Source organism: Amaranthus tricolor, chromosome 3, assembly GCF_026212465.1.
Source record: "Amaranthus tricolor cultivar Red isolate AtriRed21 chromosome 3, ASM2621246v1, whole genome shotgun sequence".
Taxonomy (NCBI): domain Eukaryota; kingdom Viridiplantae; phylum Streptophyta; class Magnoliopsida; order Caryophyllales; family Amaranthaceae; genus Amaranthus; species Amaranthus tricolor.
The window spans coordinates 2,704,243-2,720,431 of NC_080049.1; the positions used below are offsets into that span (position 1 = coordinate 2,704,243).

Genomic DNA, 16,189 nt, shown 5'->3' on the forward strand with positions numbered 1-16,189 from the left:
TATTTTCAATTTGTTTCAGTGAGATTATCGTATTTTCTTCTCCCAATTGAGATTTCGAATTACAAAAACGTTGGTAATATTGATAATGTGACAAATATAAGATTACAAACCAGAACCAAATTACACAAAATAACCACATATCATAAATTTAACAAAATTACAAAAATGACAAGGCTGTTGTTTCCTGTGATGAAAATGCTAAGTACAAGAAAGATAACAATACAGGGATGTAGATTCTACAAATGGGTACTGTAAAAGAATTTAGAATAATTACTCGACAAAATGGTGAAATTCACTGTACTTCAATGTTGTCGCCTTGAACGATGATCAAGCCACGTCTGCCAAACCAGTCGTCTCCTCAGCCCCCTCGTCATGGTGAGGGAGCTTCAACGAAAGTGAGGAATATAACACGATCATAAAAGCATCAAAGATTGGATAAATATCCTTATGCGTTAATGGTGATCTTGTTTTCCGTTAAATACCAATGGTTTTTCCAAGCAGCCATAGTACTAAAGATAACTCAATGCCAAAAATGAGTTGGAGCCAAGTCCTATCCAACATGAATCCGTAAACTGTAATCCCAGCTCTATTGTTCTCAAAATATGTCACTGCCAAATACCAAATAAAAAGATAGCATTAGCTTAAATCTTTTAACAAACATGAAGCTTTGGGTAAGGCCGAAGAATCCCCTACATGTAAGGGGATTGGGATTAATCTTTTCAGTAGGTGATGAGAATTGAACCCTTGTTCGAGGATGAAAGTGAAAGCCTTTAACCCCTAGACCCATGATTCTCGTATTAAGGAATATTGATTGTATTATTGTTTGGGTACGAATCAATTTCGCTTACCTAGAGCTTGTCGTTTCTGGAAACAGATTGAGCTGTAGGCGTAAGCAGGGAGAAATTTGGTGTTGTCAACATCATCCTCCTCATCTCCGGCTTCATCATCATCAGATTCTCCACTTCGAGCATCGAAGAAACCAGCACCTCCTGCGTTATTGGAGTTATGGAGTACTGGTGTTTCGTTCTCAGACGTGGCACCAAAGGAGTCAATGGTTGCACAAACATGCCATTTGGCAGAAAGAGATGTGATTGCCTGAGCTTTGTGTGTTATCTTTGTAGCACTTCTCAGTATTATGGCAAGCCCAGTCATCAAAGTCATGGAGCATAGCTGCACAAATGGATCAGAAAGAATAGACTTCTTCGTAAGTGATAACCACATTTCAAATTATCATAATCATTCAAGTTAACAAAACATATAGGGGTTTTTTGGCGAACAACCGATAGTTGGTAGCTAGCAGCTGATTACATTGGTTGATTTGACCAGTTGATTTTGAACCCGCTGCTATAAGCAACTTGCTCAAAAACAACTTATTCATAACAATAAGCTGTTTCAACCAGCTAATTTACTAAACACTAGTATTGGATGGTTTGACTACCCAATTCTCTATTTATATCAAAATAAGCTAAAATTACCTAATATGCTATTTTGCCAAACACTCTCATAGATTCAAAGAATCACATTTAGCACAAATATCAAATATGACTCAGATATAGCCAAATCGCGCCAAAAGTTAAGTAGCACAAAGAAAAATTGGCAAAAGAGACATACTGCAAGTTCTCCGGCTCTGAAAATGCTCATATCACCATGGTTTTTGGTAGTGTACAATAGGGATGTAAACTGGCTAGAAGTGATGAATATCAAGGCACACAAGATAAATGCACGATAACGATGACTGATGATCCTCAAGTGCCTTCTGACTCGAAGATGCTCAACCAGAACAGACCCAACATCCGAATCTACCTGGAACACTGTGGCAAAATCCTTCAACCGTAGGATCTGGAGGTAGCAGATCAATCTGAAGAGGATGCACACCAAGAAAAAGACTAATGTCCGATACAGCCATGAGATTAGCTCTAATGAGCATGCTACAATGTCACTCAAGATGATGTTACCCAAGAAAGGAATTTGAGTGGCCCCAGAAGCATACCACCAGATTTTGTAAGCACATTCAGCTACAAAACATGGAAGAACAAAGACGGATACAATCTTCAGTGATCTCTGCATAAGCGTTAAAAGAAAAGTCGATCAACATCACGATTTTCTAAGGTAGTTTACATTATCAAAATTTATTGCAAGTCGAGAATCATAGGTTGGTTTAGTGGACAAAAGCTATCCTTTTGATTCTTATGATAGGGGTTTAATTTTCACTGCCGACAGCAAGGATTAATTCCCGTTGCTTGTAGGTGTAGTGGAGTCTCTAACCTTATCTGAGTAAAAAAACATTTATTGCAAATCACAAAATTCCTATAGCCTATCACTTGGTATATTTAGCATTCTTCTCAACCAATTTCCTTAATTTTCAATGCCAAAAGTACATCACTTTCACATGAAAAAACTGGAGTTACATTTAGATAAGCCCATGACTAGTCTTAAAGGACTAAATATAGTCAAGTTGCCAAAATTTTGGTCACATAATATCAGTGTTTTGCTAGACTTTTTACCTTCATTTAGAAAGAAAGACTAGCTAATGCGAGATCGCATGAACTTGCTAGCTAGTAAAAGATATGTGATTTGTACACCACTACAATTATATGACTTAAATTTAGCCTGGACCAAATTGAGCTTAATCCAAATAACCCAAAATAATCTAACCCTACTAAGTCTAGCTAATACAAAGATCGCATGAGCATATACTTTATTTTAGTATAATTCGATTCAAATCGAAATCGACACCACATCTACACAACTTAAATCTAAACAAACAAAATTGAGCACGATCCAAATAACCCCTTTGCCCTTTACCACCTATTGATGAATGCCACGGTTTGACTATAATAAAAAATACTCAGCAGTCAAATCAATAATCCTCAGTTTACATTTTTTTTTTTCAAACTAGCTCTTCTAAGTTTATCTGAATCGTTAAATGAGACAAATTGTTGTGGATACAACACCTAGATTAAGCTGAATTTATTTTTATTATACTCATCAAATATTATAATATGAGTATGATGTATACCATCAACCATGAAGTAAGAATACCCAAAGAAAAACTAACAAGTAATGTCCAGGAAGATATCTTTCTTTATAAAATTATTCTACACCTATCTAAAGCTAAATTATATAATATTTTTTGGATAAAGACCCATGACAAATCCAAAATCTAATAATCAAGCACCCATTCTTACAATGCCACATTTCTGGATCCAACAGCCACACACTAGTTTATTCTCCCTTTATTCTTCAGATTTTTATTGAGCCATAAATTAAAAATGAAAGAAAAAAAGAAAGAAACAAGAAACAAAAATCTTACTTATATATGTTATGAGAAACAAACAAGCTGTTTGCCAACTTTCACTGACCACAAGCTTCACAACAAGACTCCAGCAATTAATGCTATCAATCAACATCACTAATAAAACTATGGAAATCAAATTCTTCACTATGATCAAATTACTCCTTCTGTCCCACCAAATTTGTCCCATAACATAGACATTTAGCGAGAAAACCAAAAAAAAAGATAAAATTAAATAAAATGAGTGGATAAGATGAAAATACAAGTTAACTGTCTAGATGGGATTTAAAGAAAGAACGTTAGTCCTGATTAAAAACATAAATAACGCTAATTTGATAGGACAGACCGAAAAGGAAATCGGGGCGGGACATTGGAATTAGTAAGCAACCAAAACACTTGTCAAATTAACAGCTTTAACCTTGAAGTTTGAACTAATGATTTTCAAGTAATTATTTTGATTTCAGATGATAATACACAGGTTGGAAACTTTCCAAATCCAAACAGTATTAAGGTAAAATTTTCAATGGGTGATCCACCAAGCATACCATTTATCACCACAAGCTTTGAGTATTAAGTATTACAAGTAGATCTATTTATTTACTACACTAATCATTAAATTATAAATTTTGAAGATTGCACATTAAAATCTTCAAATCCATTACCATTAAAGGGAAATTACAACAAATCAACAAAGAAAAAAATCACACCCCTAGGAAGCATAGAAAGATATTTTAACAAAAGATTAAGGATATAATTAGAAATAAGCCCCACCCAATGAGCCTAAAAAACACAATTTTTAATGTACCACCAATTAAATCCGAGCATAGCTACGTCTACCTTTCAGATCAACTAAGTTTTTTCATTAAACCCATATCCCATCAAATTGTAATTAAGCAAAAGAGTGGTAATTAGACCCTTAAGCTAGTAAATTAATCACAAACCACCTAATTGAATCAATATTCCAAAAACCCAAAAGCAGGGTGTATGATATAAGATCAAACAGTCTAATTTATAAAAATTAGAAGTGCAATTTAATGAATTAATCGAAACCCATATGTGAACACACACTAATTAAGCAAAAGAGTGATAATTAAACCCTTAAACTAGTAAATTAATCACAAATCACCCATTAAATCAACATTCTAAAAACCCCTCAAAAACAGGGCACATGAACATGATATAAGATCAAACAGTCCAATTACTACAACTAAAAGTGCAATTTTATGAATCAATCAAAACCCATGTCTCATCAATTGAGTTTAAGACCAAATCTTTGATCCTTATACTATAGAATTGTTCATAAAGTCACCTAATTAACAAAGCAACAAGTATGGAAAATGAGCTTAAGCAGCCAAATATCAAAATCAAATCCATAAAAGCACAATTAACGAAAAAAAAACATTAAAAAGCAATTATGAATTTAGAAACGTACATTGAGCTGATTTGTGTAATTACGTCGAACAGAATCACTCTCATCAACAAGTTTATCAAAAAACAAAAATCTTCTCAATCCATATTTCTTCAAAAAATGAGTCAAACAAAGAAAGGACAATGTTGCAATGCCGGATAGAGAAATTTGCACAAGTGAATCATAAGGTCGGCTATGTTTGGCATCACAAGAGGGACAAGCAAGGTAAAAATGGGAAAAGGCAGGGACAATAATTGTAAAAACGAGAAAAACAAACCAAGAGAGAAATGTAGTGTAAAAATTAGATTGATCAACACACATCCAAAGAAGGTAAGAACGAAAAGTGTGTAATTCATCATGAGCATGTGAAAGAAGACGATTGAATGATTTTGGTGGGTTTCTTGATCTGGATATCATGGGTTCTCTTGGTGTATTATCATCCCCCATTTTCGTATTTTGGAGGGGTTAAGTTTAATGATGAAGAAAGGAGATTTGAAGGGGAAAGGAAGAGATGATGTGGTGTGGGGAATGTGTGTATGATCAATCATGGGTTTGTATTGGATGCTTATATAATAAAGAATCAATTGCAAATTAGAGCTTTTCTTTTTTTAACTGAATTCGGAAAAATATTATCATAAATTAAGTTCAGTCAAGGTTTGAAATCTTAGAGGAAAGGAACCATATAAATCTTTTTATTGGCCCGTATCCCATCTAATAATAGAATGGGCTAACGAATTGTCATGTCTCTTAACAAAACTACGATAAAATCTAGAAAAATTGTTACTTAAAAGCAAAATATGATCATAAACAAGATGAAGGGGAGAAGAGCCTTCGACATTGGTATCCACTGCTAATATCACACTTAAAGAATCTTGAAAATAATCTTGAAAATTAATTTTTCTATATCAATATATTATTCTCTTTTATTATGAAAGTAATATTGGAAATAATATTGGAAAATAATACTAGTTTACAAATTTAGTCATGTTTCATTTTGTCATATTAAGAAGTTTTTCTCTTTTATCAAGATAAGTACTTTGGAAATAATACTACTTACCAAATCTAATGCACGTTAAATTGTACTATATTAGGAAATGATTTTCACTACAAATTCACCTATCACGTCAATATAAAAATGAGCGGGAAAATTTTCGCTGAGAGTCCGACACATGTCAGTCTTGTTTCTTCATTAGTAGTTTTTATAGAAACCAATTACACGACCAATCTAATATTTAATGAATTGTTCAAATTTATTGGTGAAAGTGTTTCTCGGTCCATAGTCTATACTATTCACTAATGATATTGTGCTAGTAGTGGAAACTAGTAAACATCGTCAATCGAAACACAATATTTATGATGCAATTTTAGTGGGAAAGAGCAAGTATGAGAACATCAAGTGATCGCTAGAGAACCTTTTGTGTACAAACGACCAAGTTTAAATATTATTTGTATTTTAGAGTAAGGGAGAGATTGATGAAAATGTAATGCTTCAAATTCAAGATGGATGGCTTAAATGAAGAGCACTGGCTAGAATAAAAGGTAAAAGTAGATTGAGATGATGCGGGCATATATAAAGAAAAATCTCATATACACTTGTGAGAAGGATGATATAAGGTCTTGATAAGGAATATAAGTTGTTAAAAATGTTGAAGTCATATCAAGAAATTCCTACTTGATAGATATGCTTACAAAGTCACTCCCTACCACAAAAATTGATCATTGCTTGGAATTAGTGGGTCTTTATACATACTAAGAACATATTACAAGAAGACCGTAAAATATGTTCCATGGAGATTGTTTGTTGATCACCCAAATTGTTTAGCCCAATTAAATTAAGTAGGCTTGATATTAGCCTACCATAATAAAACATCTTATAAGTTGACCAGACATTTCATTAAAAAGCAAGAAAATTCTTATCAATGTGAGGTGGAGATTGCTAGAAAAATCTCAATACTTGTACATCTAATTTAATTGACAGAAGAGTTTTATAAATATGAGTTAATATATACACCAAGTTTCTAATTGTATGATTGCTAATCCTTATCATCTTGGCAAAAGAAATACTTTGTTTCTAATCAACTTTTTTTTTTAAATATGTTTTTAATCAATCTATGCTTTTGTATACGTTTTTTTTTTTATTAATTTATAAAATAAATTATGACATATTAGTGAAATAAATATAATATATATTTATTAAAAAATATTTTGTGAATGAAATTTAAAATTTGTTTCAATGTATAGTTGAGATTAAAATAAGGTAATAGAGTTTATTTTCAATTAAGAAAATAATGTATAATGATTAAAAAAATTTAAAATATAAAATTAATTTAAATTGATGAGATGAAAAAAAATAGTGTTTTTATAATTATTTATGAGTGAGTACATTACGTGTTTTTCAGCAAAAAATGATCTAAATTTCATACTTAACATTTAGATTAAAAGAAAGTGAAAAAAAAAATAAGAAAAAAAATTCAAAATAGAAATTAATTTAAATTAAGTGATATAAAAGAAATAGTTTTTCAATACAATTATGTGCCTTTAACCCACTTAAAAAAAAAAATTGATGTACCTTTCAGACAAGGATGGTTCAATTTTACCCATATTAACACATGTGAAATGACACAAATTAATATATTTTTTAATCATATAGTAATATAAAAATGTTAGAAATTTAAAATTTAATATATTTAATTAAATAAAAAAGTAATGTATTCGATAAACATTCTTAATAAAATCAGTATAATTTTTGTTTTAAAAAAGTCATGTATTCGATAAATTACTTGTATTAATCTTTAAAATAATACTTTTATATATTTCGTACTGTGCATTGTACGAATTTCTATACTAATTTTCTATAGATTATTCATCTAATTGCCATAATTTAACCAAGTTTGTGCTCTCAAGAATTTTAATTCAGCACCCAATTTGGAGAAAACTTATCAAGTATTAAAGCAAAATCGAAAATAAAAACTAAAAGTTGACAAAAGAAACCAGAAACAATGCTGCAATATACACAAACATAACTCATTAGATTACAACACATAATCATATCACAAACATACACTATTACACTTGAGATGATTTTTACAGCCTTCAGATAAATCACACACTTGTATAGGACTAGTAAGGTCTAACGTATTACAATTATCAACAAAATGGCATAGCTCACTATACGATATATAACAGCTATCGAACAAAATGGTGAAGCTCTCTTCGCTTAGCCGGAAGGCCAAACCGATTGACACTAAAACTCGGTTTTTTCTTTTACAAAGCAGCCTTGATGCACAAAAATCACTCGATATGAATGAAAGACACGAAAAGAGCGAGCTTCACAAAAAATAAGGGCGAGTTAGAGTGCATCCGAAGCTCTGATGACTCGAGTTTGATACATAGATCATGCAATAGTGATAGTTTGTTTGAGCAACCAGAGTACTAAGGATAACTCGACACCGAAAATGAGTTGGAGCCACGTTCTATCCAACATAAATCCGTACAATGTAATCCCAGCTCTGTTTTTCTCAAAGTATGTCACTGTAAGAGCAATAAGATTTAGTATATGTTCTAATTTATGATCAATCAGTTTATACAGCATGTACACTACGAGCTATTTTAGGGAGCTTACCGAGAGCATGTCGTTTCTGGAAGGAGATTGAGCTGTTGGTATAAGCCGGGAGAAACTTTGTGTTGTCGACATCATCTTCTTCGTCCCCAGCATCGTCAGCATCTGAATCTCCACTCCTAGCATCAAAACTCCCTGAATTACCGATGTTTTGAGCTCCAGGTAATTCAGTCTCGGAGGTGATGAAGGAGTCGATGGTTGCACACACATGCCATTTAGCAGAAAGAGCGGTGATTGCCAGCGCCTTATGTGTGATCTTTGTGGCACTTCTCAGTATTATCATGAGTCCTGCCAGTAGAGTCACCGAGCAGAGCTGCAAAGGATGAAAAAAAAAACTAATGATTCTTGTAGTAGATTTCTTTCTTTTTAACTCTTATTACCAAAATTACAGCTCAATTTGGAACCACACATTACAATACCCCAACGTCCGTCATTAAGTGGCTCCTACCTAAGTAGAGTTTGAGATATCTGATGAACGCGACCTTGACCTCGTTAATGATAACAAAGCTGTCGTTTTCAATTGACTCTTGGTAGCAAATATCCTCATCAACATTATATAATGTCAAGAAACCAACTCAACCAAAAGCTTTACGCTGATGGTTGAGGCTCTAGGATATGCTATATACTCTAACACGCCCCCTCACACAAGAGCCCTTGGGCCAAAAGTGTGGACATAAGTCCTCTTCATACTTGACTTAAACATTCCACTTTGAAATGAGGGGTGGATGAGATTCAAACCCGTGACTTTCCGTCACGTAGGCTTTCGATACTATGTCAAGGAACCAACTCAACCAAAAGCTTAAGATAATGGTTGAAGGCCCAGGATATGTTATATACTCTAACAAGACCCAAATAAAAAGTGCATCTGATTTAATCAGCCAATTTAATATAGCCCATTATCATTCGAACCAAAGAGCAACAAATCCGTAAAGATGTAAAAATGTGTGTAATTTTCTTAGGAAGATTATGAAAAGAGAGACATACAGCGAGTTCTCCGGCCCTGAAAATGCTCACATCAGCATTAGGTTTGGTAGTCAACAGAAGAAAAGTAAGTTGGCTTAAGGTGATTAATATCAAGGCACATAGAATAAAAGCACGATAACGATGGCTTATGATCCTTAAGTGCCTTCTAATGCGAAGGTGCTCAACGAGAATGGAAGCCACATCCGAATCTACCTCAAACACCGATGCAAAGTCCTTCAGTCGTAGGATTTGGAGGTAACATATCAGACGGAAGAGGATGCAAACCAGAAAAAAGATCAAGGTCCGATAAATCCACGAGATTAGCTCCAACGAACACGCTACAATGTTACTCAATATGGCGTTGCCCAAGAACGGAATTTGGGAGGCCCCAGAAGCATACCACCAGACTTTATAGGTGCATTCAGCTACAAAACATGGGAGGACAAAGACACACAATATGTTCAGTGATCTCTGCATGAACCGAAAAGACAAACGTTGAATCATTGTCACTTTTATTCTTAGATCAAGTATCAATGTCATCACAACTCGAAGAAACACACCAATACCAAGGGATTAGCTGCCTTATCACTTGCATCTATATTCTAAATTAATGCTTCATATCCATGTTAAACCTGTATCAGATATATGCCTAGTTAAATGGAACGTGAAACATGGAACATAGCCATGTTCTGCTATCCTGGAATGTCTGTCCCCAATCACCAAGAAACGCAGCCTATATCGCTTAGGGTGACGCCCCAATGTAGAAGACCTATTTTAAGAGGTATTTTGGCCTTGATTTACAAATTAAACAAAAAAGGGGGAAAAAACGACATAAAATCTAGAAAACTAAAAATATTCCACTCAAAAACAATTTGTTTTCAAATAATTTTTATACATAATGTTTCTCGTATCCAAACGTTCTTGAGTCAATCAAAGTTGCGTTTCTTGTTTACGTTCTCCGTTCCAAACCAAATGTCGTTCCAGGTAACAATGGATATATGTATGAGTTCGGTCTAAGTTTTATTCAATTTTCTAAGTGATAGCTCAAAAGAAGTCAATAGAAATATTGAAGATCACTTATCTTAACAAAGTATAAAAATTTGATGGTCTTCAACAAGACATTGTTCTTTCAAGTAAAGCATGGAAGCTAGCCTAAGGCAATACTCGACTGCTTTTGTGTCGAAAACTTTCAAAGGCACATACAATCTAGAATCCGAATTCCATAACCTAGGGCACAATCTAGGTAGTTTGTAGGAGATGCTTGTTTTTATAGTGGTAACCTAATCAATTTTTAGTATGCAAGCAGCAAATTAGGCCCTTTTGTCTTGCTATGTAGATTTTTGATTGACTTGGAGGACCTAATAATTTAGGGAGTTCCAAATAAGACTACTAGACTACTAAATGACTAATCTAACTCTTATTCATCCAATGTACCAAGCTCCTTATTACATGAATGATCCTCTTTTACTTTCTAGATTACATGTTCTATAATAGTAAGAAATACTAAAACCTAAAAGGATTTTTCCTACTATATAAAGTCCTAACAACAACAATGAAGTAAAAGATAACCCAAAATATGATCATTCCTAACAAAACCTCACAATTGAATCAATCAACAAACTTAAAGCAATGGATCAAATGCAGCAACATTTTTCACCCAATTAGAACCCATCAACTAATTATAAAGATCATAAACTAAAAAAGAAATTACTTTAAACCAAACAAAAGATCATAATCATCAAAAACCACAAACAAATATCATTATTTCACACAAATTCCCTATCAAACATGAAAACCAATCAAAACCCACAAACAAAATATCATTCTTTCACCCACATTCCCCATCAAACATACAAACCAATCAAAACCCACAAACAAAATATCATTCTTTCACCCAAATTTTCCATCAAACACACAAACCAATCAAAACCCACAAACAAAATATCATTCTATTACCCTATTTCCCCATCAAACATACAAACTAACCAAAACCCACAAACAAAGTAGCATTCTTTCACTCAAATTCCCCAATACACATGCAAACTAATCTAAACCCACAAACAAAAAATCCTTTCACCCAATTTCCCCGTAAACAAACAAACCAAGCAAAACCCATCTCAACTCATCATCAAAAAATCCAAAAAAACAATAAATAATAGGTTTTGAGAACATACATTGAGCTGGGTAGTGTAATGATGCCTAACAGAATCACTCTCATTAACAAGTTTATCAAAGAACAAGAACCTTCTAACACCATACTTCCTCACAAACTGAGATAAACAAACAAAAGACAAAGCTGCAATGCTGGAAAGAGAAAGCTGCACAACTGCATCATATGGTTGGAGATGCAAAGCATCACAAGAAGGACAAGTAAGGTAAAAATGGGAAATTATAGGGACTATGATTGTAAATATGATAAATACAGACCAAGATAGAAATGCATAAATATAATTTGATTGGTCTACACACATCCAACTCAAATAATACCGAAAACTATGTAATTCATCTTGTGCATGAGACAAAACTCTATCGTATACTTTGTTTTGATTTCTATGCAATAAGGTTTCATTTTCCTCCATTTTTGGATTTCTTTTTCTGGGTTTTTCTTAATTTTTTGGGGTTTTCCCAGAAATTTGTGTTTGGTAAACAGTTTATATAATGGGATTTAGCAAAAGTCTATTACACGTCTATACATCTACACCTGAAAATTGTGGAGATTGATAAAGATAGAAAGTGATTAATATTTGTATAATGAATTGGTCTGGCATATTCTGTGTCCACATTATATTATCTTTGTTAGAAATAATCAATGGTTTTGTCAAATGTATCCGAATATGATGCCACATGTTGCGTTGAAATGGGGTTACTTTTTTTTATTACCTACCATTTCATTGGAGATAAATAAATTATACACTATATAAGTGTTAGGATAAAACTTGTGTTGTTCTTGCCGTTTTATGAACGAATATTTAAGTGTAAATTGTTTTATTTTATATATTTCGTTGTTAAAATTTTTTATTGTTGATATAATTTTCTTTAATTATTTTGTAAAAGAGAAAACTATAAGGACTCCATTTCAAAAATTGTGAAAAAAATAGACTACATAATCTTTGCTCTGTCATATATTGTATCGAACGGAAACTAAAAATTGATATTTCTATAGACATTAGACGTTGAGAATGGTGAAAGGAAAAACCCTTTAAGGTCAACCCATAAAGGAAAACCCTCTAAGGTCAATCGATGATTATTATGTATTTTTGAATGCTCTCGATTAAAGTACTTGTTTCTGTTTGTTCTATGTTTTTCTATTTAAGTCGATTGATTGAATTTGTCCTAATTGCCCTTTGAACATTTTCAAATCTTATTTATACTTTTTTTTATATTTTATCAGTATAAAAACTATATCAAATGTTAATAAAGAGGAAAAATAAAAACGCACTAATTTCACTGCGTTTATCTATCTATTAATTTCTAGCACAAATCAATATTTTAGTAATCACATTACAATAAAAAAATGTACTCCACATAAAATTGTATAATCCTTAATATTTAAGGATTCCAAGAAAAAACAACTTACAAAAAGATTTTTCATATACAAATTAAAAACATTAATATTATTTCGATTATAAGAACATATATGAAACCGTGGATTACATCAATTACGAGAAGATCAAGATCGTTTTGTTACAAAGAAAATATTTATCCATGTACTTATTATGACATTATTTTCTCATAATTATTATTATTGTTATTAAGTTTATCTCTACTATTAATTATTTATTTTAAGGTCATTGGGTATATGCAATATATATAGATTCACTGCTTAAAAGATAATGTTCAAAATGAATGACGAAAATTAGTTGAAATGAAAGTCATTTTCCAAGTATAATAAGATATATACCTTAAATCAATCTTAATACACTAATGAAGAAAATGAAATATGAAGAACTTGGCTTTTGGGGTTATAATACGGCAAGGATTATTGATAATTCAGTAAGAGTTGGATTAAGTTTATAAATGCAATCCTATACGAGGTGTTTCACGTAGCAATTAAAGTAGTTTTAATTGGTTTAATTACAATAAAAGTTACTTTTATATATATATATATATATATATATATATATATATATATATATATATATATATATATATATATATGTATGGGATGATCTACTAAAAATCATAAAAGAAATCAATTTTTCAAAGCACGTTAAGCCTTTTTTAGGAGTAGATATTAGGTATGTGTATTTTTATGTTTGAGTATCTTTAAATAATAAAAATTTTCACATAAAATATATAACACGGACAATAAATATGTACGTACATCTTCAAAATATGTACTCCTAAAGGTTGATTATGTATCGCTAATTTTTAGGTTTTTACCGTTTTAAGTGGTTTTTACATGATCTTCTATGTATATGCAGTATATATTATTGTTCGGTAAAATAGTATTTTAAGCGTTATGTGCTGTATAAATGTATAATAGGCCAAATTTACATTTAAATAAAACATATGTTCTTATTTATTTATTGGAAAATAACGATTCTATATTGAATAATTAGAGATAAGTTGACTAATATATAAATTTGATGGGATACTTCTCCTTTTACCAATTCATTTAAAGTGCAACTTTACTGAGTTTGTGTACAGTCAATTCTTCTCTTGTCACTTGTGTGAATCTTGTTATGTACAAATTCAATAATTATATTGATCATGATACAATGTTAATTTTTATAAATTTTTTTGCTAGCTGTTATATTAATTTATAGTTTTACATAAGCTGTTTCTTTTGTGTTTCTAGATTCATTGTAGCTGTTTCAGCTTGTAAGTCAATGTTTATTTAAGTTTCTCGATTGTCCGTTTCAGCTTATTTTATATTGTTGTTATTCTGTCGCCTACTGCATCTCATGCTGATCTGTTGACTGTTAGCAATGGAGTTGTTATCGGATCTATCATGTTCAATTTCACCATTATTTTAAATCTATTAATCTAGTGCAATTATAAGATTTTTAATTATTAAATTTTTAATTATTTAGACAAGATTTAAGTGAATTTGCTTCATTCTTCATTTTGGCTTTTTGACCAACTAAAATATCAAAACTATAAACCAATTAAATAGTCAACTTAAAAGTCATTTACCAAACACCTTAATTATGTCTATTTTTGTTTTTCGTGAGATTCTGAAAGTTGAAATTGCATTTTATTCACATTCGATAGAGCATATATGTATATAATATCTATATTATTTTACATATCTTAAGACTCTTATTATCACCTTAATTAAAAGGCAAAATTGAATAATTAGCTAGTGATCAGGGCCAACTCTAAGCAAGGGCAAGGCATTTCTACGCTCAGGCCCCCCAAAAATTTTAGTTTTCAATCAGCGTTAAGATTCGAACTTTTCTATGTATACTATAATTTAGGGGCTCATAAATAATCTTTTGCCCCGGGCCCCTAAAAAGCTAAGGTCGGCCCTGCTAGTGATAATAAAAAGATTAGTTTCAATTAACCATATAACATAATCAACTTCACATATCTAAGGTGAAGGGTATATAATTTAATAAATCATTTTAATATAATTCATTATAATTCAAAATAAATTGCGTTATACTATTAAAGATAAACAAAAAAATTAATAAATTAAAAGTTAATTAAGGGGTGATTAGGAGAGCTTACATTAAGTTGAGCAGTATAGTGATGTCTAACCGAAGTACTCTCATGAACAAGCTTATCAAAGAACAGAAACTTTCTCAAACCATACTTCCTTACAAACACATACAAACACACAAAAGAAAGTATTGCAACACTGGAAAGTGAAACCTGCACAAAGACGTCGTATGGACGATGGAGTTTGGGATTACAAGAAGAACAAGCAAGGTAAAAGTGGGAAAGTAGAGGGATTAAAATGGTAAATACAAGAAAAAGAAACCATGAAAGTAAAATAGTGAAGAAATGTGATTGATGATCAACACACATCCAACGAAGGTAAGAACGAAAGCTGTGTAATTCATCATGGGCATTTGATAGAGTTCTATGGTATGATTTCTTGGTTTCATCATCATCACCCATGGATGTTTGATTTGATTAGGAATTGGTGTTGATCTTGATTTTTTTGAGCCCAATTGTATGTTTGTGTGTGGGACCAAGACTAAATTGTTTTGTGATGATGCTGAGAAGAAGTGTTGTAGTCTTTCACTATTTTGTGAGCTACATACGGACCTGTTCATTCGGGTGATCGGATCGATTTCAAATCGGATATTTTGAATCCATTTAAAATTGGATTTTGTGTTAATATTGGTTTTTTTTTTTATATAATTTTAAACTCTTTTTGAAGTGAGGTCAAAATCGAATTTGGTTATCGGATATTAAGGTTTGATCATCAGGCATGAATAATAATGATGATTAGTGTTTTAATTTGATAAGGAATAGGAGTTTATCTTGTTTTTTTGAGTCCAATAGTGGAGGAAAAGGAAATGGCATGTTGTATGTTTGTGCATGGGACCAAGACTAACTTGTTTTGTGGTAATGTTGAAAAGAAGTGTTGTATTCTTTCCCTACTTTGTCGGCTGGGTAGTGAGGTGTTCACTCGGGTATACAAATGGTAATGTATTGGACTCGGCTTGACTCTCAAACTTTCGAGAGCTCCGATGAAGTTTGGATTATTATCAAGTCTTATTCTTATTTATACTAATAATGATTTAAAAGTATAAAAACTGATAGAATAGTATTCCAAATACAACTTAACAAAGAAAATATGTCCTTCGAATCTAGAATCGCAATTATAATCATATAGAATCGTAAAATTGTATGAATCGCAACTAGAAATGTAAGATTCTATCGATTCTACATGATCCAAAAAATATCCACAAAAATGTTAAATTGGGCCTTAACCCACCAAATATCC

General features: G+C 31.8%; 2 protein-coding genes across 3 annotated transcripts; both read right to left on the reverse strand.

Moving 5' to 3' along the window:
* Positions 1 to 7: 7 nt before the first annotated feature.
* Positions 8 to 5,352, reverse strand: LOC130808109 (uncharacterized). The gene is made up of 4 exons (XM_057673564.1): positions 4,728 to 5,352; positions 1,612 to 2,061; positions 849 to 1,170; positions 8 to 608 (listed from the first exon to the last, which is right to left on the reverse strand). Exons 1-4 carry the CDS (start codon positions 5,148 to 5,150, stop codon positions 475 to 477), a joined length of 1,329 nt encoding a protein of 442 aa, XP_057529547.1. The 5' UTR covers positions 5,151 to 5,352; the 3' UTR covers positions 8 to 474.
* Positions 5,353 to 7,588: 2,236 nt separating this feature from the next.
* Positions 7,589 to 15,731, reverse strand: LOC130808110 (uncharacterized). 2 transcript variants are annotated; one of them, XM_057673565.1, is made up of 4 exons: positions 11,460 to 13,375; positions 9,307 to 9,756; positions 8,326 to 8,635; positions 7,589 to 8,234 (listed from the first exon to the last, which is right to left on the reverse strand). In XM_057673565.1, the coding sequence occupies exons 1-4, from the start codon at positions 11,862 to 11,864 to the stop codon at positions 8,098 to 8,100; spliced, it is 1,302 nt and encodes a 433-aa protein (XP_057529548.1). In that variant the 5' UTR covers positions 11,865 to 13,375; the 3' UTR covers positions 7,589 to 8,097. The 2 variants fall into 2 exon arrangements, with proteins under 2 accessions (XP_057529548.1, XP_057529549.1); XM_057673566.1 differs by lacking the exon at positions 11,460 to 13,375 and adding an exon at positions 14,962 to 15,731 and having other exon boundaries at positions 7,598 to 8,234.
* Between the last annotated feature and the right edge of the window lie 458 nt (positions 15,732 to 16,189).

Excerpts from the sequence above, each read along its gene's own strand:
- LOC130808109 (XM_057673564.1), bottom strand. The coding sequence starts at position 5,150 with ATGGGGGATGATAATACACCAAGAGAACCCATGATATCCAGATCAAGA. Across the intron at positions 1,171-1,611 it reads TCAGAGCCGGAGAACTTGCA|CTATGCTCCATGACTTTGAT; the intron begins GTATGTCTCTTT and ends CCATTTGTGCAG. Across the intron at positions 609-848 it reads CCAGAAACGACAAGCTCTAG|TGACATATTTTGAGAACAAT; the intron begins GTAAGCGAAATT and ends GGTATTTGGCAG.
- LOC130808110 (XM_057673565.1), bottom strand. The coding sequence starts at position 11,864 with ATGGAGGAAAATGAAACCTTATTGCATAGAAATCAAAACAAAGTATAC. Across the intron at positions 8,636-9,306 it reads TCAGGGCCGGAGAACTCGCT|CTCTGCTCGGTGACTCTACT; the intron begins GTATGTCTCTCT and ends CATCCTTTGCAG. Across the intron at positions 8,235-8,325 it reads CCAGAAACGACATGCTCTCG|TGACATACTTTGAGAAAAAC; the intron begins GTAAGCTCCCTA and ends TTGCTCTTACAG.